This window comes from Podarcis muralis, chromosome 5, assembly GCF_964188315.1.
Source record: "Podarcis muralis chromosome 5, rPodMur119.hap1.1, whole genome shotgun sequence".
NCBI classification, from domain to species: domain Eukaryota; kingdom Metazoa; phylum Chordata; class Lepidosauria; order Squamata; family Lacertidae; genus Podarcis; species Podarcis muralis.
The window spans coordinates 47694323-47719846 of NC_135659.1; the positions used below are offsets into that span (position 1 = coordinate 47694323).

General features: G+C 45.0%; 1 protein-coding gene across 3 annotated transcripts in view; it reads left to right on the forward strand.

Moving 5' to 3' along the window:
- LOC114599023 (BEN domain-containing protein 5) overlaps positions 1-25524 on the forward strand; it is a 723068-nt gene that overhangs the window by 595959 nt on the left and 101585 nt on the right. For all 3 annotated transcript variants that reach the window (XM_028733533.2, XM_028733534.2, XM_077928752.1), the window contains exon 9: positions 8214-8325. In XM_028733533.2, coding sequence (XP_028589366.2) covers positions 8214-8325 — 112 coding nt within the window. The remainder of the gene's footprint in view (positions 1-8213; positions 8326-25524) is intronic.

The window sequence follows — 25524 nt, forward strand, 5'->3', positions numbered from 1 at the left end:
ATGGACGCGTCTGACACTTGGAGCTGGTTTGCCTGCAATGTTAAGCTACATTTTAAAATGTGCTATGGTTTAGTGAGCATGAGCTGGTGCCCCCTCACTCCTGACTGTTCCTTGTGGGAGAGGGGGGAAAAAAGACAAACATGCCAGAGTCTGGCGTGGCTTAACATGTGGATCCAGGATCATGGTTTGTTGCACTCAAACAAATCATGAGTGGTAATCATAGATTGGCTTCTGCCCATGATTTGTTTCAAGAGAAACAAACCACAAGCCCAGGTTTGCACATCACAGCATGCCCACAGGCAGATTTAGGAGAACGTGCCCAGTTTTGGTTGCGCTGGGTGCAGAGCCTTTGGGGTACTGCAGGGGACGCCACAACTGTGATGTAGAATGGAAGGCAAGAGCAGGGTGCCAAACTTTGGCATTCTGCAGGGCACCCCTGAAATTTCAGACCCCAGGGTCTACCACTGGTATGCCAGGTGCTGGCTTGTTTGGACTTGTTTAAGCTGGCCAGAGAACCCCTCCAGGAACCGGCTGCTTTTTTTGTTTGAGTTTATAGCAATGAGATGCTGAGAGAAACCAAAATCGTCAGATCTGCCCACCCCTAGTTACTAGTTGATTATACCATGGTATTTTGGCTTCAGCCAGCACCATATGGGTCATCTATTTTTTGAAGCAAGCAAAATCCATTTTAATTTCAGCATCCCTGTTTCATCTGTTAGTTCCAAAAGTGAAACATTAAACTCTGTTCCTGCAGCAGCACTTTTGAAAGATTCCTGCTGGGAGAGTCCCGACAGCCTAATCAGAGACACTGTTAATGAGGTTCACCCTTAAGCAAACTGTGATTACACATGCAGCTTTTCCGGAGACTGTCTTGATAGCTGCTCTTCACTAATTTATTTTTTAAAAAATTTTTTGCATCACCTTGCATGGTGTTAGACCATTCAATGACTTTGAATATTTCTGCTTATCTGCAGTTTGTAAGCCACCTCTCCAAATTATTTTAAGGTGTGGATTTGCTGACTGGTGAAAGCAAAGTACCTTTTCTAATTAAGATTTCATTCTTCCGCCACCTAATCTGAGGACTAAATCTCTCCTCTACCCACAATATGCCAATCTGAAACATCCTTAAAGATGCCCCCCACTTTCTTTAAATACTATTTTTTCCTGGTTTTCTCTCCTCCCCACCCCTGATAGCCTAATATATCTTTAATGTTGCTTTCTGTCGCTTAATATTGAATATTAAAGAGGACTTGAACGAAAACCTTTGGGGCATCTATTTGCAAAATGCACATGCATCTGCCTCTTAATTAAGATTGGATAGCCAATCTGGGAGGACAGACTGCATCACCACTGTGATAGTGGTGCACATATGCAGAAACAGATAGCCAGAACTGTCCTGCTGATCTTCATCAGATTCCCCTGATATCTTTATGCACTTATGGAAGACGTGTTATATTGCTTCTTTTATGGAACTGTGGCAAAGTTTTATGGAGCTGTGGCAATGTCTAACAGTTTTTCCTAATGTGCATCATCATTATTGTACACAGATTAAGACTGCTGGATTGGGTCAATTTCCTTTTCCCTTGGTAGAAAGGAGAAAAAAGTTCTTCATGTTCTGGTAGATTTTCAAGCATTTAAGAATACTCTTCATGCTAGCTCAGAATTCTTTTGCTTAAGACATACAGCTTTTTTTTTTTTTAAAATCATATATGCCTATCTGTCTCCTGTGCTGTTCTATTCCATCCTTGATTGGAAATAGGAAAATCAGTAGTAGCATTGTTTTTCAGCAACTCCTCCAACAAAGACAATTGCAACAAAAGCAAGACAAATAAATTTTATTGAATTATTTTGAAACCATGCTGCTTGGTATTGAAAATGTCAGCATCTCCCCTTCTCCTAAACAGTTCAACCATCTCTGTTTTCTACCCATTGCAAATACTATGTTTGGTGTCACAAAGTCAGCTCTAGCACATGCTTATCTGAATGAGCAATCTGTGTGAAATGAATAAGATCTTTTTCTCCGGCTATATAAATGATTCAGTCTTGCTGCTGCATCTCAAATGCTGTTCCTTCCTTCTTTTGTTTTTAAAGGACTCTATCAATGTTCTCTTCCTATGCCCTGTATTTCTATATTTTTTTAAAATGCTTTTTCTATGTTATGCCCTTGGAAGCTTGAAATTGAAATCTGTTCCTTACTTACCCAGAAATATATTTTGACTTTTCCGTCAGCAGACAGTGATAGTGGTTTGCTGTAATTCAGTAACTCATGAGAGCCCAGTTGTGGAGAGTCTGTGCAAATTATTATGAAAATAGCAAATAGAAGTTGGGTGTTGTGCTGGCTTTCCTCCAATGAGATACAAAATAGGCGATACCTTTTATTGATCAGACGTCAGTTGGCAATAGGGTACGCATTTTCAGGATCACAAATCCACACTGAGCATAACTGAACAATATTCAAGGGATGCCCGAAAATTATGCAGGGCATTCTTAACATTCAAAATAGCCCTTGGGGTATCTGTATTCATAGAAATACTGTTGTGTGAATGTGTGTCTTATGCATCTCTGCTATCACCACCAGTTTCAGTGCTCTGAATATATGTATAAAATGGGATAGGAGAAATTGCTGCTGCTGAGATCTGGGGTGTTTTGGTTGACATATGCACTGCTCATGCATATACAGATATCAGACTGACTACTGTGAGTGCAAAAAGCACCCCAATGTGATCAGAATCAACTAGGTAGAAGAAAAGGTTTTTTTGTCAATGCAGAGACCTTTTGCTATGTGATATAGATACTGGCCTGATATTTAAATATATTTATGTGTGTGTAAAAAGAAAAGAAAGTGCAGTAGTGTCCTCCAAATGTTATGTTTGTACTGTGCAACACTGTGATATGCAGCCCCGATCCTATGTTTGTCTGTTGGGATGTAAGTCCTAATGATTTCATTGGTAGGGTTGATGGTGGGACTAGCACACTAGTGGTGCCTAGTTTGTTAACAGCATTCCAACAATTTTTGGGACTGAGTATGCAAGTAGTTGCCTGATTTTTTGGAATCCCAGTATGTATTTTTGTGTATATTAAGTGATTAATTAATGGATTTGAAACCCACCCCCTTTTTCAGTTCATAGCTCTCCAGAGGTAGCTTATTGACATCAGGATAAAACAATTAAGTACAAAATAAACAACCCCGCCTCACACTAAAACAGCAGCAGCTAAAACGTCCAGCATGCAGCATTTCGGCAAAAAACAGTTTGAAACAGAAATATCTTCATGTTTAAAGGCTAATGCAGATGCCACATGTGCCTTTCAAAGGAGACGGTTTGAAACATATAGAGCCATCAGTGAAAAGTTCTTGTCTATGGAGACTAACTACCAGTTTGGTGGATCTTACTGCCAGACCAGAGAGCAGGACTGAAGACTCTGGCAGGCTCATATGAGTGCAGGTAATCCTCCAGAATGGGGGCGCGGGTGGCGCTGTGGGTTAAAGCCTCAGCACCTAGGACTTGCCGATCGAAAGGTCGGCGGTTCGAATCCCCACGGCGGGGTGCGCTCCCGTCGTTCGGTCCCAGCGCCTGCCAACCTAGCAGTTCGAAAGCACCTTCGGGTGCAAGTAGATAAATAGGGACCACTTACCAGCGGGAAGGTAAACAGCGTTCCGTGTGCTGCGCTGGCTCGCCAGATGCAGCTTGTCACGCTGGCCACGTGACCCGGAAGTGTCTGCGGACGGCGCTGGCTCCCGGCCTATAGAGTGAGATGAGCGCACAACCCTAGAGTCTGGCAAGACTGGCCTGTACGGGCAGGGGTACCTTTACCTTAATCCTCCAGAAATCTGGCAAACAATTTAGGGACTTCTCTCAATCAACTGTGCAAGGTTCCCAATTGCACGGAGTTCCAACACACATACAGTGGTACCTCAGGTTACAAACACTTCGGGTTACAAACTCCGCTAACCTGGAAGTAGTGCCTCGGGTTAAGAACTTTACCTCAGGATGAGAACAGAAATTGTGCAGCAGTGGCACAGCGGGCAGCAGGAGGCCCCATTAGCTAAAGTGGTACCTCAGGTTAAGAATGGTTTCAGGTTAAGAACGGGCCTCTGGAATGAATTAAGTTCGTAACCAGAGGTACCACTGTACAGCTATATGTATGTGAATGCCCCTTTGCAGACATCCAGCTGCATAGGCAGGCATGGTTCTCTTCCCACCTCCAGAATGAGGAATGCGGGTCTATATTAGAAAATAAGACTAGTGTCTCTTAACTAGTGATTTACATAGGCAGTGGAGGAATGTTTGATAACTACTAAAACCAGGCAAATTTTTAAAATAGCTGTATGTGTGATGAAGTCCTGCCCCCCCAAAAAAATCTCAGCCATTGGTGCATTTTCTTCTTCATTTCATTTCTTGCCCACTTAGCTATTTATAGTGGAGGCTTGTGTTAGTTAGGCAAAGCACCATTTATACATTGTGTATATTTAAACGAAGCCACACATGCAGCTATGCACAGACTGGTGCTTTCTCCCTCTAGCCTTACTGAGATTTGTGCGAAAGAGAAGAAAATAAACATTGAATCAAGGTATTTCTTGCTGATCTTAGAGGAATGCAGTGCATGCTGTGGAATGCCCCAGTTCTTCCTTGATGTTCGTGCCAGGAAGTAGCACTCCCACAAATTAGGAGGGGGGAATGGGTGGGCACATGGGAAGGAGACATGTATCACTGCACATTTATTTTTATTTAACAAGAGAAAATGGAGGAGTGCTTTGTTAACTATCACTCGCTGTTTAAAATTGTGTCACTCATTCTACAAACGTCGACTCCACCATGTGGCCTTCAGCAGCTAATGCTGATCTGCCCACTCTGTCTGTGCTAAGAAACTCATTATTAAATATTCTTTTGTGAGTTCTCTTAAAGTTACAAGTCCACAGAAGCAAAACGGTGCAGAAAGCTGGCTGGGTGGAAATGCAGCCAAATGCCATGCCTCATTACCAAATTGCCCTGTGGGTTTGGAATGAATAAAAGCAAAATGAGAAATCTAATCAGGATGCCCTGCTCCTACAAAGCCACTAACTGCTGTGGTGCAAACTGCTGTTCATGCCATATCTGCTAACCCAGAATCCTGCATTGGCATGTGGAGCCGAGCTAACGAACTTGTATCACTTGCCATTTAAAAAGCCCTTAGCAATGCACTAGGTTTTGCTAATGATGTTGGCTCCTTTGGGGCTTTAGATGGCCTTGAGGATGCCACATAATGTTGGCACCATCTGGCCCACTTCTGCAAGTGGAACTCAAGCACTTTTGCACCGAATGCATAAGACGCAAGCATTGGCATAGCAACAGAAGTGGCTGTCACTGGAGTCAGGTCCCAATAGTGTCAGGCCACCAGAAAAGTCCTTCCTCAAGCACAGTGATCCAGTCCTATATATAACTTGCATTGACATGAATGCTACAATTTCATGGCCAAAGTATAAAATAAAAAGACACTGCATTGAGAGGGAAATGACATTTGAATTTAACCTAAGGAAAAAAATAGCATGTCAAGCCCTGGTCTGGAGTGCCATCAGGGGGGTCCCATTCACAACTCTCCTAGTTTATGCTTCCAAAATTTTCATGAGAACTTTTTTATTATTTTTAATGCAAACCAATGAGGAAAAGTAGCAAACCGAATTTAAGATTGGGGAAATTGGGAATTAAACTGGACATGTTTTTCCCATCCCTAAGTGCAGCTAATTTTGAAATTTGACAACCTCAGATAAGTTAAGTAGCGCTTAAATAATTCTTTTAATATAGGAAGCAAAGTGTTGATGTACAGTTTTAAGACTTTGGTTTTGTGGTTGTTGCATGCACGAGACTTTTCCTGCTACATGCTACAGACTCAGAAGAGTTCCAGCCAGCATTCATGCCTTCAAGTAAAGTGGCAACACAGTCCAATTATGCCCGCTCTCAACTCTAATGGGGAGGGGCAGAGAGAGAGAGAGAGATGGTACTTTTATGCTCCCCTTCCCTTTTTCATTTTCAAATCCTGACCCTTCCCACTAGTGCCATTTGTGGATTTGAACTGGCAGGCTTTGTGTGGGGTATTATCTGTACATTCACCCAGTACTGATTCAGTGAACCAGCATTTCCTCACAAAGCAGACGGGAAGTGTGTGCAGTTCTTTTTGTAATAAATCATGGGCATGAAAAAGGATTTCTTTAACTCCTTTAGCCCATTCTTCTCCATTTCTCTCACCTTCTGGGAATAGGCCTGTAAGAGACTCTGCAGGCATATAGTGGGTGCAGGAAATAAAAGACAGGGGAAATCAAAGGAAGAAAAGTCAGAGGTCCCAGCGATTTTCTGTAGATTGAACACTCTTGAAAGCAAGGAAGGACTGTAAGAAAAATAAGCAAACCAAAAATAACACACATCTTCAGGCATGTTATTAAATCTTCCTTGACAATAGCAGGCAGCCAAGAGCTCTTTCAAGGGATAAATTATATGCCCAGGGTGAATCAGAGCTGCTTCTCACAAGATTTTTTCCCTAAGTACAAATCATACATGCATCACATCAGGGTGCATGCTTGTTTCAAACACAACCTCCAAAATACTTGAAAGTGGGGGGGTCCAGTCTTTTCTTGGCCACTTGCAAGTATTTGAAGGGAATCCCCCCCCGCCCATCTGAAGCAACTGTATATCTGAGTGAGGAAGGGAGGTTAGATTTTTCAATTGAAAAAGGACAGCCTTTCAGCTTGCTCAGGCCAAGATACCTGGGGAGAAGGGGACTGAAGAAACCGTTGGGTTCCCTACAGTGTGTTTTGCCATGGGCTGATTCTCTCTCATCTTAATGCTGTCCCATTAGTACATTTCCCTTCCAAAAGACCAAGAAATGGTCTGATTTAAAGGCAAGGTTTTTGGCACATGGGCCACAGTTAAAATCTAGAATATGGACAGAGCCATTCTGGTGGCATTCCAGTGCAGAAAGCATTCCCCACTTACAGTGCTTTGCCGTGGCATCTTGCAGTTCTGAAGAGCCAAGCTGGAGTGTTGCCCTGACTGTATACCACATGCCACAGCTGGGTTTCATGGCCTCCCAGCTCCTTTCAGGGTTACCAGATGGATATCTGTGCTGCTTATGACATTTATACTACAGATTGCCCCCCCCCCATGTTTTAAAATGCTAATATGCAATCTTACATATGCCTCCTCAAAAGTAAGTCCCATTCAGTTCAATGGGGCTCCCTCCCTTATAACACTGCAGCCCTAAGACAACTGAATAGGAAATAAACTATTGTGCAAAACACATTCAGTTCAGGATCTACAGCTTAATTAGTTTGTGGATTACAAACTGTTTAATTTTCTATTTCAGCTTCCCTCTCCGTTACTTTCTCCCCATTTTTAGCTGGAGAATGTGTGGCTTAGTATTTATGAATGTTCTTTCTCTCTCCTTATTCCTTCTCAGACATTGGGGATTTTCATCAGACAGCTTTACAAGAACAAATCTCAGCTGTTTCCATAGATATGTTTAAATAATAGATTGTAATAGCCATTCACCTAGTATCAAGTGAAAGCTCTTTGCTTCTCTAGAAGCTCTAGAGTATAGTAGCAAAATGACTTTTTTATTGTTTCATTTTACATATAGCAAAAGTTGTGACTTTGTGTGGTTCCTCCTTATTTTCAGGAATTTCTATATTGTACCCTTTGATATAAAACCCAAATCCATAATTAGGGCAGTACTTTTATTAAAGGATACAAAACAGTGGGCAAGCTTTCGTGCCCCCAGATCTCTGCATCGGGATGTTAAAACCACAAGGTGGGGAAGAGAGAGAGGCTGCTGGTGTAAATCAAACTATCTTGGTCTTCCTTTGCTGAAAGTCTTGATGCAGTGTCTGGGAGGAGGTAGAAGACAATCAGATGAGACCCTTTTGGGCATATTAGGTTTCAAGCTGCGCACCAGCCTTATGGGAAGGAGAAGCACAAAACGTGCACCTATTACAACCAAAGTTGATTGTTAGAAGCCTTTAGTGTGACTCCCCCTATCCATCCCAAGAACACAGAGATCCATGGAGTGAGATGAGTGACGGACTTTCAGCCTGCAATTGGTGTCAGTTTGGTAAGGCAGGAGTTCACCTGAAGTGGTGGGCGGCTGAAAGAAAAGTAGGTAGTGTGAGAAACCAAACTTCCATCACCACACACTCAAACTGGCCTCTTGAGTGCTGACGACTTGTCCTGTCTTTGTTTTTACAGGTGCTCCCTAATGGGCTTTGATTTAAACAGGCATTGGGCAGATCCCTCGCCTTGGGCTCATCCCACTCTCCACGGTGTCAAGCAGCTCATTGTTCAGATGTACAACAATCCGGTGAGTGAGCAACCTCACACTGAAATAGTAGCTAAGCATCTATCTAAAACTGTTCTTTTATCTTCTGCATGCACCATCACACAGTGTCTTGATGATTCAAGAGCACATTGAGACATTGTGGCAATAATTCAGCACGGTAGGGTTGCGTTTTTTACTCAAACATGCTACTACAGCGCCCTGTCTTCTACTTCCTTGGTTCTTCTGCATATAACCTTTAGCTGCATGACCAGTTCCACGTTGCACAGGTCTGATCAAGTCTCTGTTGCAATTCATCTGCTGTCTGGGAGACTACCTATTGCAGCCTTTCCCAACTTGGTGTCCTCCAGATGTTTGGGGTTACACATCTCATCAGGGTGACGGTTTTAGTCCAAAATAACTGTAGGGTACCAGGTTTGTGAAGGCTGATCTGTTGGAAAACATCTCCTGTGATTAGCATTGTAAAACTTCTGAAATGTCTCTTTCTATGGGAGTACCAATGGTAATAAAGCCAAAGAACCTACCTATTTCATCAAGAGTTTGAAGCAACCTTTGTGATCACTCTATGCTGAATACATGGTCTGAATTGAACATGCTTGCTTTTGTAATGTTCTAGCTGCAAAAAGGGAGAGTGTTGCTCTAATAGACATAGCCCCAAATGCAAATTTTGAAATGGTGTTGCTGTTTAATGCAGTGCGGAGGCAGGTGTTGCTATGTGAAACTCAGAGCAGAAAGGAAATAGCATTTGCAAATGTTACATAAACAGAAAATCAGTCAGATGCTTGGCCGGAGAAGCAGGGGTGTTTTGAAGGTGAAATTGCTGCTAATCAGGGGAGATGGATTAAGGAGCAAAGAAGAGTGGAAGACAGACAATTATTGAATATGTGACATCAAAGTGTGGAAGGATTATTGAGTATGTGACCTAAGAAAAACCTCTCAGCACAGATGGAGGTGGATTTGAAAATATAAAATAAATAACAGGCATTTTCTGAGAAGTGTAATGGGATTTTATAGATGGCTCTTGTTGAGTAAAATTCCTGATGCTCCATCTCACACTGACAGCTTCCCTTTCAGGGAATAGTAGTGTATTAAAGCAAATATTGCTACCATTCCTTTTTGTGGGGTGGGGGGTAGGTTGTATCAGATTGCACATGTATCCCTTCCTTCAAGGACTGAAAGCAGCTAGTGGATCACTATTACAATTCATTGACTAATTCCTTATTCTGCTCCAACATGGGATGGATTAACATGACAACATATTTGGGATTGAAATGGCCACAACTTGAAACTATGAAAAAATAGTGAAAAAATGTGGTCACATGAGTCCACTGTTGGTTCCGAATCCCCACCTTGGTATACAAAAAATAGTCTTAGCTGGAAGGTAGCTTTACATATTTATTCTATGAAACATTGCAAGGTGGCTCTGCCATTTGCAGTAGGATGCTTTATCTGATTAAAAAAAAGAGAGGAAAGGTCTTATTTTCAGGAGACACATTACATTCTATTGGAAAAAAACTAATCCACTAACTTGCATTCAAGTGGTCTGCAGTTTGCAGCCAATCCATATCTCACAACCTTAGCCCATTTCAAATGATAGCATTGCTTAAATTACCTCCCACTTTTGCACCACTTCTGTGATTCCTGTTCATCACCAAATAACTCATATGCAAGAATAACACTCTGGTCTCATGAATGCACAGACCCTGCTGGTGCCTGACATAAATTTCCCTTTTGTCAGGGCAGCAAATTGTGTCCATTTTCAGGCTCTGCTTCCACTCTTGAAATGATGCTATTAGCATAGTCATCAATGTGAAACTGTGCAGTGGACGAATAAAATATAATAATAGACTTGGCAGGGGTTTTGTGTCTAAATTGCACACTTGAGCTCTCTATACTATGAGTCTACAAGTGGTATCATCTCATCTAACATTTGGATGGTTGGAAGCAATTGTTTTCTGCTCAGTATACCTCCTTCCCCTCCCCCATTTCCACTCCAAATAATTCCATATCTCTCAACAGTAAAGATCTTGTGGCCATTTTGAATATGAATAAATGAAGCAGACTAGGTTTGCATTTTGCCCTAGATAACCATTAAATAGATGGTGTCTCCTTTTTTTTTTCTGAGGGCCTTAACCACACATGACACTGTTGATGTGACTGGCAATTATGTTTTAAAATTAAATACCAGATGTGGGAGAGAGCCATTGTTACCAAGTCTGCAGTGTATTTAGTTGTGTATCTGCAGGCAATCAAACATTTGGATGGTAATGAAGGTGGAGGTTGCAGGTGCCTTCCCCAGCCCATGACTGGCAACCCTTTACATTTCTCCACATGTTCTTGGCAGCCATGATGCCAGATTCCCTGCAAAGCAAGTAGTACTGGGGGCTGGAAGCTAGTGGTGGCATTTCCCCCACCCTCCAGAGGGATCAGTGCTCCTGAGTGCTGCAGGGCAGCTTGGAGTGCTCTGCCAGCCTCTGTTAGGTGTGTTTGTGGCTGCTGGTGGTCCTCCACATATGAGATGGGGGTATTATTGGGGCTTTTACCCCTCCCAAACTGACTTTGTGTCTGCTTCTCCCTGTGGGTCAATGTTGCTACTGCTCCTTATTTTCCAGGGTGCAGCTTCTACTGTGTTCACATTGGTTTTGACTCAGACAGCTGAGCCCCTAGCTGAGTTGGGATGGGGGGCCTATGATGGTGAGCTAGGTTTGAGGCTGCTGTGTGGCCCAGAACCAGCTGGCTGAGCCAGAGATCTGCTTACGATTGTGCCCTAAGTTAGTTGTGTTGAATTTCCACTGAAATCAGTGGGCCAAGTTGTGTCTTGAGTAGTTTACCCCATTGCTTTTAATGGCATCTAAGTCTGGATCCAACCCATAGTGCACCTCCTTTCCTTTCCTATCCTTTCAAGATAAACAAATATGACAACAATAAGCAAGAGTTCAACAATTGTTCATGCAAATCGTGTTTCTCACTTGACTGTCTACTAATCACACAATGTATAATAATAATAATAATAATAATTTATTATTTATACCCCGCCCATCTGGCTGAGTTTCCCCAGCCACTCTGGGCGGCTCCCAATCAGTGTTAAAAACAGTACAGCATTACATATTAAAAACTTCCCTGAACAGGGCTGCCTTAAGATGTCTTCTGAATATCAGGTAATTATTTATCTCTTTGACATCTAATGGGAGGGCGTTCCACAGGGCGGGCGCCACTACCGAGAAGGCCCTCTGTCTGGTTCCCTGTAGCCTCACTTCTCGCAATGAGGGAACCGCCAGAAGGCCCTCGGCGCTGGATCTCAGTGTCCGGGCTGAATGATGGGGGTGGAGACGCTCCTTCAGGTATACAGGACCGAGGCCGTTTAGGGCTTTAAAGGTCAGCACCAACACTTTGAATCGTGCTCGGAAACGTACTGGGAGCCAATGCAGGTCTCTCAGAACCGGTGTTATATGGTCCCGGCGGCCACTCCCAGTCACCAGTCTAGCTGCCGCATTCTGGATTAATTGCAGTTTCCGGGTCACCTTCAAAGGTAGCCCCACGTAGAGCGCGTTGCAGTAGTCCAAGCGTGAGATAACTAGAGCATGCACCACTCTGGCGAGACAGTTCGCGGGCAGGTAGGGTCTTAGCCTGCGTACCAGGTGGAGCTGGTAGACAGCTGCCCTGGACACAGAGTTAACCTGCGCCTCCATGGACAGCTGTGAGTCCAAAATGACTCCCAGGCTACGCACCTGGTCCTTTAGGGGCACAGTTACCCCATTCAAGACCAGGGAATCCCCCACACCAACCCGCTCCCTGTCCCCCAAAAACAGTACTTCTGTCTTGTCAGGATTCAACCTCAGTCTGTTAGCCGCCATCCATCCTCCAACCGCCTCCAGGCACTCACACAGGACCTTCACCGCCCTCACTGGTTCTGATTTAAAGGAGAGGTAGAGCTGGGTGTCATCTGCGTACTGATGAACACCCAGTCCAAACCCCCTGATGATCTCTCCCAGCGGCTTCATATAGATATTAAAAAGCATGGGGGAGAGGACAGAACCCTGAGGCACCCCACAAGTGAGAGCCCAGGGGTCTGAGCACTCATCCCCCACCACCACTTTCTGGACACGACCCAGGAGGAAGGAGCGGAACCACTGTATGACAGTGCCCCCAGCTCCCAGCCCCTCTAGACGGTCCAGAAGGATGTTATGGTCGATGGTGTCAAAGGCCGCTGAGAGATCCAGCAGAACTAGGAAACAGCTCTCACCTTTGTCCCTAGCCCGCCGGAGATCATCAACCAGCGCGACCAAGGCAGTTTCAGTCCCATGGTGAGACCTGAATCCCGATTGGAAGGGATCCAAATGGTCCGTTTCCTCCAGGCGTGCTTGGAGTTGTTCAGCAACCACCCGCTCAATCACCTTGCCCAAGAATGGTAGATTTGAGACTGGGCGATAGTTGGCCAAATTGGCCGGGTCTAAAGATGTTTTTTTAAGAAGCGGTTTAATGACCGCCTCTTTCAGCGGGTCTGGGAAGGCTCCCTCACAGAGGGAAGCATTCACCACCCCGCAGAGCCCATCGCCCAGCCCTTCCCGGCTCGCTTTTATCAGCCAGGATGGGCAAGGATCAAGGAGACAGGTGGTCGGTTTCACTTTTCCAAGCAGCCTGTCCACATCCTCGGAGGTAACAGACTGGAATTGATCCCATGTAACAGGACCAGACAGAACTCTAGCACTCTCCCGCCCTGGCCCTGCTCCCACGGTGGAGTCTACCTCCTTCTGAATCTGAGCGATTTTATCTGCAAAAAACTTTGCAAAAGCATTGCAGGAGATCTTGGGGTCCCTACCAGGCCCCGGTGGTACAGGTGGTTCCGATAGATTGCGAACCACCTGAAAAAGTCTCCTGCTGCTGTTTTCTGCAGATGCTATGGAGGCAGCGAAGAAGGCCCTCTTCGCCGTCGCCATTGCCACTTGGTAGGCTCGACGTTGAGCTCTAGCCCGTGTCCGGTCTGATTCAGAATGAGTTTTCCGCCACCGGCGCTCTAGCCGTCTCAACGATTGTTTCATCACCCTCAGCTCCGGGGAAAACCACGGGGCTGTCCGGGCTCCATGCAATCGGAGAGGGCGCTTCGGAGCCAGACAGTCAATAGCCCTGGTTAACTCCGCATTCCAGCGTGCCACCAGGGAATCAGCTGAAAGGCCATCAACTTGGGATAAAGCATCCCCTACCACTCTCTGGAAGCCAATTGGATCCATTAAGTGGCGGGGGCGGACCATCTGAATTGGTCCCACCTCCCTGCAGAGGGGAAGGGTTGCGGAGAAGTCCAGTTGCACCAGGAAGTGATCTGACCATGGCACTTCTTTTGTTTCGCTTTTAGTTAGTGTCAGATCACCAGCATCCATAGAGGTGAACACCAAGTCTAAGGCATGTCCATGGCTATGAGTTGGGCCAAACTTATTCAGGGACAGCCCCATGGAGGCCATGCTTTCCACGAAGTCCCGAGCGGCCCCTTGTAAGGTCGTGTCGGCATGGATGTTAAAATCCCCCAGGACAACCAAGCTAGGTGTCTCCAGGAGCATATCCGCCACGACCTGAAGCAGCTCGGGCAGGGAATCCTTGGTGCAGCGGGGAGGTCGGTACACCAGTAGGAATCCTGTACTGCCCCTATTGCCCAACTTCCAGAACATGCACTCAGAGAACTGGGTCTTCCCAATAGGACGCCTGGTGCAGACTAATGACTTCCTAAAAATCACTGCAACCCCCCCTCCCCGCCCACATGACCTGGGTTGCTGTGCGTAAGAGAAACCTGGTGGGCAAGCAGCGGCAAGGACAGGCCCATCTGCTTCATCCAACCAGGTCTCTGTCACACATGCCAGGTCAAATCCTCCATCCACAATCAGGTCGTGGATGGCAGTGGTTTTATTCATCATTGACCTGGCATTGCACAGCAACACAGTATGTATACAAAATAGGTTCATGAAAAAGTAACTATCAAAGCACATATAAATTTATACTTATAAAGGTAAAGGACCCCAGTCAAAGGCGACTATGGGGTTGTGGCGTTCATCTCGCTTTTCAGGCTGAGGGAGCTGGTGTTTGTCCACAGACAGCTTTCCAGGTCGTGTGGCCAGCATGACTAAACCATTTCTCGTGCAACGGGACATAGTGATGAGTTCCAGAATGCATGGAAATCACTGTTTACCTTCCCACCATAGTGGTAATTATTTATCTACTCACACTGGTATGCTTTCGAACTGCTAGGTTGACAGAAGCTGGGACAGAGCAACAGGAGCTCACCCTGTCGTGCAGATTCAAACTGCTGACGTTCTAATTTGCAAGCCCAAGTGGCTCAGCGCCACCCACATCCCTTACCTTTTACCTATACTTAAAGAATCCCCCCCCCCTAAGGTAGAAGTCTTTCAGGTTCCTCTGGGTTGGAATTAAACAATGAAAGAAAAGGCATCCAATTTTCTTGAAATGTGTCATGCTTAATGTCTTCCCTAGCTAGACTGCATTGGTACATAAACTTGTCATCTAGTGCCAGCTGCCAGAACCTTTAGGAGAAATCCTCATCACCTTTCCAATATCATGCTATTTCCACGTGGGCAGCTATAACAAAGTAAGCGGTTAATTCCTTGTGGGGTAAGGATTTATTTTGACCACAGAGCAAATAAAGCAGAGCAAAATCTAAATCCATATTCTTGGTGCACTGCATTCTGTACAACTATGAAACTAGTTTGCCAAAATTCTCTCACACTAGATATATAATAACAACCCTCATTCCTGGCATTTTAAATGTGGCTAACACAAAAAAGAGTAATACACAAGTGGATGAAAGCATGACAACAGAAGGTTGTAGCTGTAGAGGGGCTGTATATGAAAGGGGAATGGCTACAAGGCAGTTAATATATGTAACATTTTTTTCTAATACACCTTGTCTCTAGATGTATCCTGTTCTCACAGTATGTTCCCCTGCATGCAGACAGCCCTTATGAGCCATCCTTTGAAGACATTCATAGGGGAAAATGTAACTTTGAAGTGGACTGTGCACCTACCTACATAGCTATGTTATATATTGTTACAATGTTGTTATTGTGTTCTTGGGGGGGGGGGCGGGTTAGGCTGTAGGCCAAGACCCTTCTTTGCAAGTACAGTAGTACCTCAGGTTACAGATGCTTCAGGTTACAGACTCCACTAACCCAGAAATAATACCTCAGGTTAAGAACTTTGCTTCAGGATGTGAACATAAATCATGTGGTGGTGGCGGCGCAGCAGCAGCAGCAGGAAGCCCCATTAGCTAAAGTGTTACCTCAGGTTAAGAACAGTTTCAGGTTAAGAGAAGGCCTCCAGTTCTTAACCCGAGGTACCACTGTAGTGATTTTTTGTTTTAGAAATGTGAGATAAGTTTCTTTTTAGACTAATGCTTCAATTGTAGAACAGGAATTCAACAACTTGGAACTGCCAATGAAAGACTTATATTTCATCTACATATATGGCGGATATATCATCCTGTTAAAAAGTATTGAGGTAGAATTATGGAATATGATCCTGTATTGTTTTTATTGACATATGGCAACCCTACTTAAACCAAGTCAGCGGCAGTCTCAGACATGGGCGGTCTTATCCAATTCTGTTGAGTTCCTTTCTAGGTACCACAAAACTAAACACAAACAAGCCAACCCACCACAGGGTAACAGAGTGGCACCAATCTGTTGTACACCATTTCATTTCTGGCATATACAGGAGCCCCACTGCACATTTTTAGTATCACTATAGCTTGGTAGGAGTGCCATGTCCTTCCCTGATCCTGATCTTGAGCAGAAGCCCACAGGGCATCGGGGAACAAGACAGGCTGAAATTGCAGTAACACAGAGAGCTGTGTTAGAGCGAGTGAGTGTGACCGAAGTGATGCCTTTTATCCCTACGGGGTCAGATCTTAACCTGCTTTGGACAAATTAATTTCTGATACACTGTCTCCAGTGTATCCAAAAAACATACCTTTGTGGCAAAAGGCAATCTAATGGAAGCTTAGTGTAACAATTAGAAATTGTTTTCCGTCCCCCCCTCCAATTCTTGTACTTCCCTTGCCGAGAGAAAAATACTTGGATTAATATATTTCTGGGGCAAGGTCTGAATGCAAAGAATCATAAAATGTATTATTATATCAGCCACAGTGTATCAGGAATTGTATTATAGCATAAGAAGTATGGTGAGTAAGGAAATAGATACTATAACATAAAAACACCGGTAGGGTATAAACTGGAGCTGCGCACCAGATTCATCCAAGCTCCAAGTCATATCGGGCATATTTAGAGGGGCTCAGGAGTTGGACAAGTCAGGTACAGACATCCATGGTTTGCTACAGGTTGGGTTGGATGGCCCAGAGCTATCCATGGCTGTCAGCAGGTGGGGCATCAGACAGAAAGGAGAGGCAGGTATTGGGCAGGAAGCCCCAGCACAAGGGGTTAAAGCTACCCTGACTACCAGCTGCATCTTCCCTGGAGAAGGTAGGAACTGCCTGACTCTAACTCTCCTTCCTGCTCTAGAACAGCACCATGCAGAATGTCAACAGAGGCATCAGTCCTGACAGGTGCACAGTGGCTTCCCATTCAGCAAAATTGACCTTCCTCTCTACTCTTGGTTGGGAGCCAGAGGAAAGGAGATGCAACATCTATTTCCCCCTTCCCTTCCCAGGCTATATGTTTAATTAGGAGTTTTTGTAATTTAAACAATTTTATTAAACATTAGCCATACCGCCAGACTAATTCAGGACGGGATCCACGGTGGGGCAGGTTGTCCACAGGTTGCGTCAACCTGTTAGGGGCCCCCGGATCAGGGCCACAAGGCAGATAACAGCTTGCACAATTCAAAAAGTTCATCTGGATCTCTGGCCACTTTCTCATATAGTAAAGGTACCCCTGCCCGTAAGGGCCAGTCTTGACAGACTCTAGGGTTGTGCGCCCATCTCACTCAAGAGGCCGGGGGCCAGCGCTGTCCGCAGACACTTCCGGGTCACGTGGCCAGCGTGACATCGCTGCTCTGGCGAGCCAGAGCCGCACACGGAAACGCCGTTTACCTTCCCGCCAGTAAGCGGTCCCTATTTATCTACTTGCACCCGGGAGTGCTTTCGAACTGCTAGGTTGGCAGGCGCTGGGACCGAGCAATGGGAGCGCACCCCACCGCGGGGATTCGAACCGCCGACCTTTCGATCAGCAAGCCCTAGGCGCTGAGGCTTTTACCCACAGCACCACCCGCGTCCCTCTCATATAGTACGGGTGCCATATTTCAAACAGTGAAAAGTTGTTGAGCTTATTTGACAAAATCATCAAAAAAGTAGTTCCCAGGACATTTCTGCCCGTACAGTGCTTCTGACTGCAGTGTTCTGGATATGTCCGGGCAGTGCTTTTTTCCCCCCTAAAATTTTTTTTTAGGGGTACTCTCATTTTGACTCAAGAAAATCAACATTTTATCATTCAAATCGGGAAAAATAAATACAGTAAATGGACAAAAGTACAAAGATTCACAAAATGTTTAGGGGTATGCGTACCTCTATGTCCCCCCAGAAAAAAGCACTATGTCTGGGAAATTCTAGGCATGTGGCTCTTCCACTAGATCAGAAACAAGCCTTCCATAAGTGGAAAACATATTCTGCTAATGGAGCCAAGCTACATTGCTCACATAGCTGGAATGTATAGGTGGCAAGGGGTCCTTTACTTTCCTCTCTCCCCACCCCACCACCCCACTGATTCTTTCCTACAAATCTCAAACTCTGCTATGTTAAGGTTTTCCTGCTAGCTGGATTCTGAACCAAAAGGTAGCCCAACTGGGGAGAAATACATCACCCTTTGCACCTGCCAGCCCCCCTTCAGAAATGTCACCTTATCTCTGTGTTCCCTATTGCCTCAGCAAATGTGGGGCTGGGACCATATTACCAAGATAATGCCTGGCTTGGCTTTCAGACAGTGAAGAATTTGATCTTCTGCGTCTTGAAATCGCTTCTATACACCAATCCCAGATGGTCACCATGCTTTCTAACAAATGGGTTCTCTGCTATTGCAGTGGTTTTAAATCATAAAGCAGAAATGGTCTTTTTATGTTGTTTACATCCCTTTGATAAGAACTCTATTGATCTGTCTGCAGTTGAGCTGGAGTTCAGCATTTACCAAATATTGTTAAGGGCACCAAGCTTTCATTGCAAGTGGTAGGCATATTCTATCAAGAGTTGATAGGAAAACTAAAGTCAAAAACCAAGCCACATCGCCTCCTCTTGGAAGGCCCCCCCCCTCCAATTCTAATTATCTAATTCAGGAAGCACAGGTAAAAACTGATATAACAACAGGGTTACCACTTGATGACAGTTTGTTTTTTAAAGTCAAATATCACGAGACCTTTTAAAGAAATAGTTTTAATTTTTAGGATGTAATTGAGAGTGGCTATCCTTACATCCTGGACAGTGAGAAGCCCCTCTTAATATTGGTGCTTTGTGTGTCCATTTTACCCTGGTACTTTGAAGAGATTAAGTAGAATGTGGTATTATATTGCGTGCAACTGCTGGATATCCCTTCCATCACTCCTCTCCCATGGCGGCCCCCAAATGTTTCCAAGAGATCAATCCACCTCATGTTGTTTGTGGAGAGTTATAAGCAGAGAATATGTACATAATGTGCCAGTTAGAATGAATACATTTATAGTACAATCCCATGCAGGTTTGCTCGGAAGAATGTCATATCATGGTCAAGGGAGCTTATTGCCTCCTAGTAAGTGTGTTTAGCTTTGCAGTATTAGACTGCACAGTGGGACTGACCTTTTGGTAAGCACACATGGGGTTGCATGGTTGGGCTGCAGCTTCTAAATAAACTTGCATGGAATTTCACTGCATGTTAATCAAAAAGGTATCCACAGGATGGGCCGTCAGAAGCTGTAGCAAGTCAGATGCATCTGTACTAGGCCCTATATTTCCAAAGGTCCAGTCCCAAAAACCTCCTAATAAGGTGCCCAGATGCTACTGACAACTGAAGGAAGAAAATATGAGGCCTAACCTTAGTCCTTATTTCCCTGTAGCAATCCTAAAACTCTTTCTGCCAGAATTTTAAAAGTATCTTGCTGGGGCACAAGGACACATGCATCTTTATTCTCCATGTTATCTCATTACACTTCCATATACAGCATGATACAAAAGCAAGTCCATATCCTTAATGGAAATGTTTGTTTTTCTGACAGTAGCTGAACAGACCAATATGAGAATGTTGATCACCCCCCCAGATATTCTGTTGGAGAAAAGGAGCCAACTGCATATTCAGCTCCAGGGACCATGGTGCGCCAAGTAGTCTTTTGGGTATCCAGACCAATTGCCAACTTCCTCATCTCTCTGCTCTTGAAGGAAAGTTAGGATTATGTGCAAAAGATAGATAAGAGTGCTGAGAAAGAAATGGCATTTATTCTATACAAAGCTGGATCTACAGCTTCCCTAGTGAGATATAATCCTCTCAATGCTGGGGTTATTTTAATCAACCTTAAAAGGCCCCCTATAAATCTGGCTACCATTCAAATTGATTCACCAACAGAAGCAGCAAAAGTTGAGAAAATTGAATCCAGGAGATTCTTGATACCCTGCCGGAAAAGGATGTGATTCACCATTTGCTGTTTAATAATCAGCTAAGACTCAATGTGGGGTGTACATGGGGTAGAATGCTGCTCCTCTTATTCCGTGGGCAGCGGGTGGTTAAGGCAAGCAAGACTGGGTGGAGAGGACCCAATCCATCTGTCCCCTTCCAGTGCAAAGGAGAGGGGTTGAATTGTAGCCATAGCCGCAAAGCATTTTCTTATATTTGACTTTAAGGATGTGGGAGCGCAGCTATTTTTGATGGATGTCAGTGTGGTGTTTACACATATCAAATCATCATCACAGTGCACAAACAAAATGCCCATATGCCGTCTTGGAGTGTTTGGAGAATGGAATCTTTGTGAAACTGCACACAAAATGGGTTACTCCACACCTTTTAGCGCAGATCGGAATTTAGCAATCCGTCAGATTTCACACTTCCCTGCATGTTGCAAAACAGTTCTTGACAGTTTAAACATATAAAATAATGTATTTGCATATGTATTTTGAGAGGATTTTTTTAAAAGAAAAATCTCAGATTGATGCAGGAAAGGAACTGCTATGGGTAAAACCAGGGGCGGGGATGCCATAGACTAGAAATAGATTTGTCCACCCCCTGCTCAACTACGGAGCAAACAGGGATAATCTGCAGTCCCTTTGGCTAACTTCCCACTTCTGATCCAATAAGGAAAACTGGCAGGGTAACAGTACCTGCTTTTTCCCAAAGTCTTGGCTATGTTCTGCAGTAGATAACTAGGAGTGAAGGAAGCCACTAGATAAACATGTCGTAAGAGTCATGGCTGAAGAGAATTGAAAAATTCAGTGGATATATTCCCCTAAGGAATATTCTGGGGCCATAAATGACTTCAACTTTTACAACATAGCTGTATGCCAGACCTTGACTTCAACCATAGAATCTGAATGAACAGATGTCTAATTAGTGTAATATTTACCACAGTTGACTTTACTGAATTTATTATGATTCTGTGATTATTAGGCTGACTTTAATAATTGATTCTTGACATGAAGTACTAAGCTGCTTAACTTGTGATAAATAAAATTCCCCCTGTATTCTCAGTTGTAAATGTTGACAACTGTCCTCTTTCTGATCACTCAGTGAAGCGCTCTCTTTTCAACTGAATCTTGGAGCCCAGAGTTGTTGTTCCCTTAGTCCTGAAAGTGTGCTTAATATTACATGGCTGGAGTTAGGAGTGTATATATTCTTACATACCCCCCAGTGCATTTTAGTAATTTGTAGACCAAGCTAGATGGACACAGCAGTAGATGTTACTCTTAAGATTTGGAGGGCCATTTTGGCTTTTGCCTTGGGCGTTTTGAATCCGAGTAACTAAGCTGGAAACCTCATAAGAACAGGCTTACAAGATTTCCTCTGCTTCCTGTCTGCAGCTGAGCCTGGATTATTGCTAAACCTAGCTACTCGTGCTGCGAACCTACTTCTTCTGGAAATATTTTTTTTTTAACTCTTCCATTTCTGTTCTTCCACTCTTCTGAACACCTTATTCCTGAAATGTTCTGCAATATAGCAGCCAGCAGATTCCATAATGTTACTTGCACCAGGGATAGTCTGGTGCAAACTACTCTTGGGTGGTTTCCTCCTTCAGCACTGGGCTCTGGTGGTTTACCTCGTGGTGTGGCTAGGTTGCAGCAGTGCTTTGAACAGCACTGGGCAACAGGGGCTAGTTTCCATTTATATTTCTTACAGTGTCCAGAAAAATACCATGCCAGGTGCATTTGTGGAAAATTAAAATCCTGGCTAGACTCAGCCCACTAGGGCTGATTAGAGATGCCTGCCTCTTGCAATAACTTAAGCATCTTGTGTTGGAAAAAATTTTGGTCAAATTTGAGCCCTGGGGCAGGTGTTAGTCATGGCCCTGCTATAATACTGGAGCTCCAGCAGCTGCCCAAGGATAACAAATGCTGAGGCAAGCCCTTCTTGCTCTGGATATCCTTCCAAATCACATATCACTTAAAAGTCTACGTGGCCCCCAGTGAAGGCAAAAACTCTTCACAATAGAACGGTTGGAATAGGCGGTTGCTGAACAGCTTGGTAGGTTTCTGGATGAAACATCGGCTCTCGATCCATTCCAGTCCGGCTTCCGCGCTGGTCATGGGACCGAGACGGCTCTGGTCGCCCTAACAGATTATCTCCGCAGGCAGCTGGATCGAGGCGGGTCGGGGCTGCTGATTCTTCTAGACCTGTCAGCAGCCTTCGACATGGTCGATCACGAACTCCTGGACCACCGCCTTGCCGACGTGGGGATCCAGGGCACAGTCCTTCAATGACTGCGCTCGTTTCTCTCTGGTCGGGGACAGAGGGTGGCGCTTGGGGGGGAATTGTCATCGCGCCACTCCTTGGTGTGTGGAGTGCCTCAGGGTGCGATTCTCTCCCCAATGCTTTTTAACATCTTTATGCATCCCCTCGCCCAGCTTGTCCGGAGTTTTGGGCTGGGTTGCCATCAGTATGCCAATGACACCCAACTCTATCTGTTGATGGACGGCCATCCTGACTCGGCCCCAGATACACTGACCAGATGTCTGGAAGCTGTGGCTGGATGGTTACGTGGGAGCCGGTTGAAGTTAAATCCTTCGAAGACAGAGGTCCTCTGGCTGGGATGGAGCGATATGGGACTGAGGGGGCAACTCCCATCTCTTGGGGGGGTGCAATTAGTGCCAACATCGTCCGTTAAGAGTTTGGGTGTAATCTTCGATACCTCCCTCTCTATGGAGGCGCAGATTACAGCTATAACAAAGGCGGCATTTTTTCATCTCCGCCAAGCTAAGCAGTTGGCTCCTTATCTCTCTCGCCCTGACCTAACCACTGTGATCCACGCGGCAGTCACCTCCAGACTGGATTATTGTAACTCGCTCTACGTGGGGCTGCCCTTGAGACTGACCCAGAAACTCCAGCAGGTGCAGAATGCCGCGGCGAGACTCCTTATGGGGTCCTCGCTGCGAGATCATATCCATCCGGTATTATTCCAGCTGCACTGGCTCCCGGTGGAGTACAGGATCAGGTTTAAGGTGCTGGTTTTAACCTTTAAAGCCCTATACGGCCTAGGACCCTCGTACCTACGGGGCCGCCTCTCCTGGTATGTCCCACAGAGAAATTTACGGTCTGCAAATAAAAACATCCTAAAGATCCCAGGCCACAGAGAGGTTAGGCTGGCCTCAACTAGAGCCAGGGCCTTCTCGGCCGCGGCTCCAATCTGGTGGAACGCTCTGTCACAAGAGACCAGGGCCCTGCAGGACCTGACATCCTTCCGCAGGGCCTGCAAGACAGAGCTGTTCCACCAGGCCTTTGATCAGGGCGCAGCCTGACCCCCTCCTCTGGCAATCGGCAATCTGCACAGAATTTTGCTTGATGGTTGCCATTAATTTGATCTTAATTTGATTTAATTAATTTTATAATGAATGTTTTTAGAATGTCGGACTATTTTGATTGTTGTTAGCCGCCCTGAGCCCAGCTTCGGCTGGGGAGGGCGGGATATAAATAAAATTTATTATTATTATTATTATTATTGAGGGCAGAGGACGATTGTACCATGAGTGAGATCTTAAGGCTTTGGACCCTATTTCATTGCTGTTTGATTTGTTCGTAATGTTATGGGCCGGCCACCCCAACTGAGGCACAGCGGAGTCTGCAGTGTCTTTGAAATACAATTGAAATATGGTTTATTTGCACAGGTTTACACCGGAAGCTTTCAGCAGAGAGAGATTTCAAAGCATTCACATCTCAGAAGAAGCCCTTCCTTTATAGCAGCTCACCACTGGATTCCTAGACATCTCTCTGCCTTTCTCCTTGCCTTGCCTTCATCCTGCCTGCCATGATAGTTCTGCCCTCAGCCTGGAGTTCTGACTCCACCCTTCTCATTCCCAAGATTCCTTGTTCCAAGCAGCTTCTCCCCATCAGTCTGCTCACCCCCCTTATCCAGACCTGCAAAAGGGCCACATTTTTCCTGTGTAACATCATGCTTCTTCTAACCTCCCCCTCCCAACTCTGATGTTTCTTCTGCTAACTAGCACACAGCTGGGGGGGAGGATGCATCTACATGGTCAGTTGCTCTTTAATGGCCTGGAATTGAAGAATTGGAAGGGACCATTCCACCATCAAGGTGGAATTGATCTCTGGGGTGGGGATTTCTGAAAGGCGGTGCTTTGTCCTGGATTTTAGGCAAGTCAATCAATTATTATTTGATAAACCTCAACAATTATTATTTGATAAACCTCAACAATTTTGGGCTCTTCCTCTTTCGGGGTGTCCTGGTTTTTTCTTTTGGGAATGGCAACCCTAACCATGAGGGTTATCTCATGGTTCTCCTTGTGTTCTTAATGGCAACTCTATCAGTAATCTCTTGAACAGGATCACTGGTTCAGCCTGTCTTTTAAATCTAGTGTCTGGCAACTTCCCAGCAATACTCCAAATATTATCTAAATTCTACCATTTCTTAATTTCTAATAGCCACTCACTCTAGCAGTCTCAGTGTCCTGGTAACCCCGAACTCTGTTACCCCAGATCTGTTACAACAATATTGGTCTAGCATGCCTATACAGTGGTGCCTCGCAAGACGAAAAGAATCCGTTCTGCGATTCTCTTCGTCTAGTGGTTTTTTCGTCTTGCGAAGCAACCCCATTGGCGGCTAAGCGGATTAGCGCTATTAGCGATTTAGCACTATTAGCGGCTTAGCGGGCTTAGCGGCTAAGCTGTTAAAAGGCTATTAACAGCTTAGCGGCTTTGAAAAGGGGGGGGAAGCGGGGGGGAATGGCGAGACTCACAAGACGTTTTCGTCTTGCGAAGCAAGCCCATAGGGAACTTCGTCTTGCGAAGCGCCTCCGTGACGGAAAACCCTTTCGTCTTGCGGGTTTTTCGTCTTGCGAGGCATTCGTCTTGCGGGGCACCACTGTATTTGTATATCAAATACCACATTCAGAAGCACATTATATATTCATGTGCTGCCCTTCTGCTGTGCTTGATTTGTTCAATTTCTGGATTTTGGCCCTATACTTTGCATAGGTAGGTTACTAGCTTCTCAGGTATCCATCAGTACCATATTTGGCCAGTGATGCTTGAGAATATGGCTTTTTGATGAGCTTTGTTTTGTTTCCGTGGCTAGTAACCATGATGGCGTGATCTACCTCCCCTGTCAGAGGCAATATGCTTCTGAATACCTGTTGCTGGAAACAGCAGGAAGGGAAAGTGCTGCTGTGCTCAGGTGCTGCTTGGAGGCTTCCTGCAGGCATCTGGTCGACCACTGTGAAAACAGGATGGTGGACTAGATGGGTCATTTCTCCACAAAATAAGTCATTATGACTCAAATTGGCTTTTTTAAAACAAGCCAGGTTAGGGAGGACTGTAGATATTGAATGGAATTAGAGGGGAGGGGCTGTTGTGGTTGTGAGCTGAAAAATTCTGGTTATGAACTACTTCCATACTTACTGAGATGCAGTTGCTTTCCTGTGGGACATAACTCAGACAAAGAGCAACTAGGCAAGTTTATTTAGTTGTAGCACATGTATCCCAAGATTTTGTGTGTGTTATATTGCAAGGATTTTCAATGTGATATAGACTTTTGCTAGAGGGTATGGGAAACTATCAGGGGAGCTGCAAGCTTCCTTCCCTATCAGTCTCT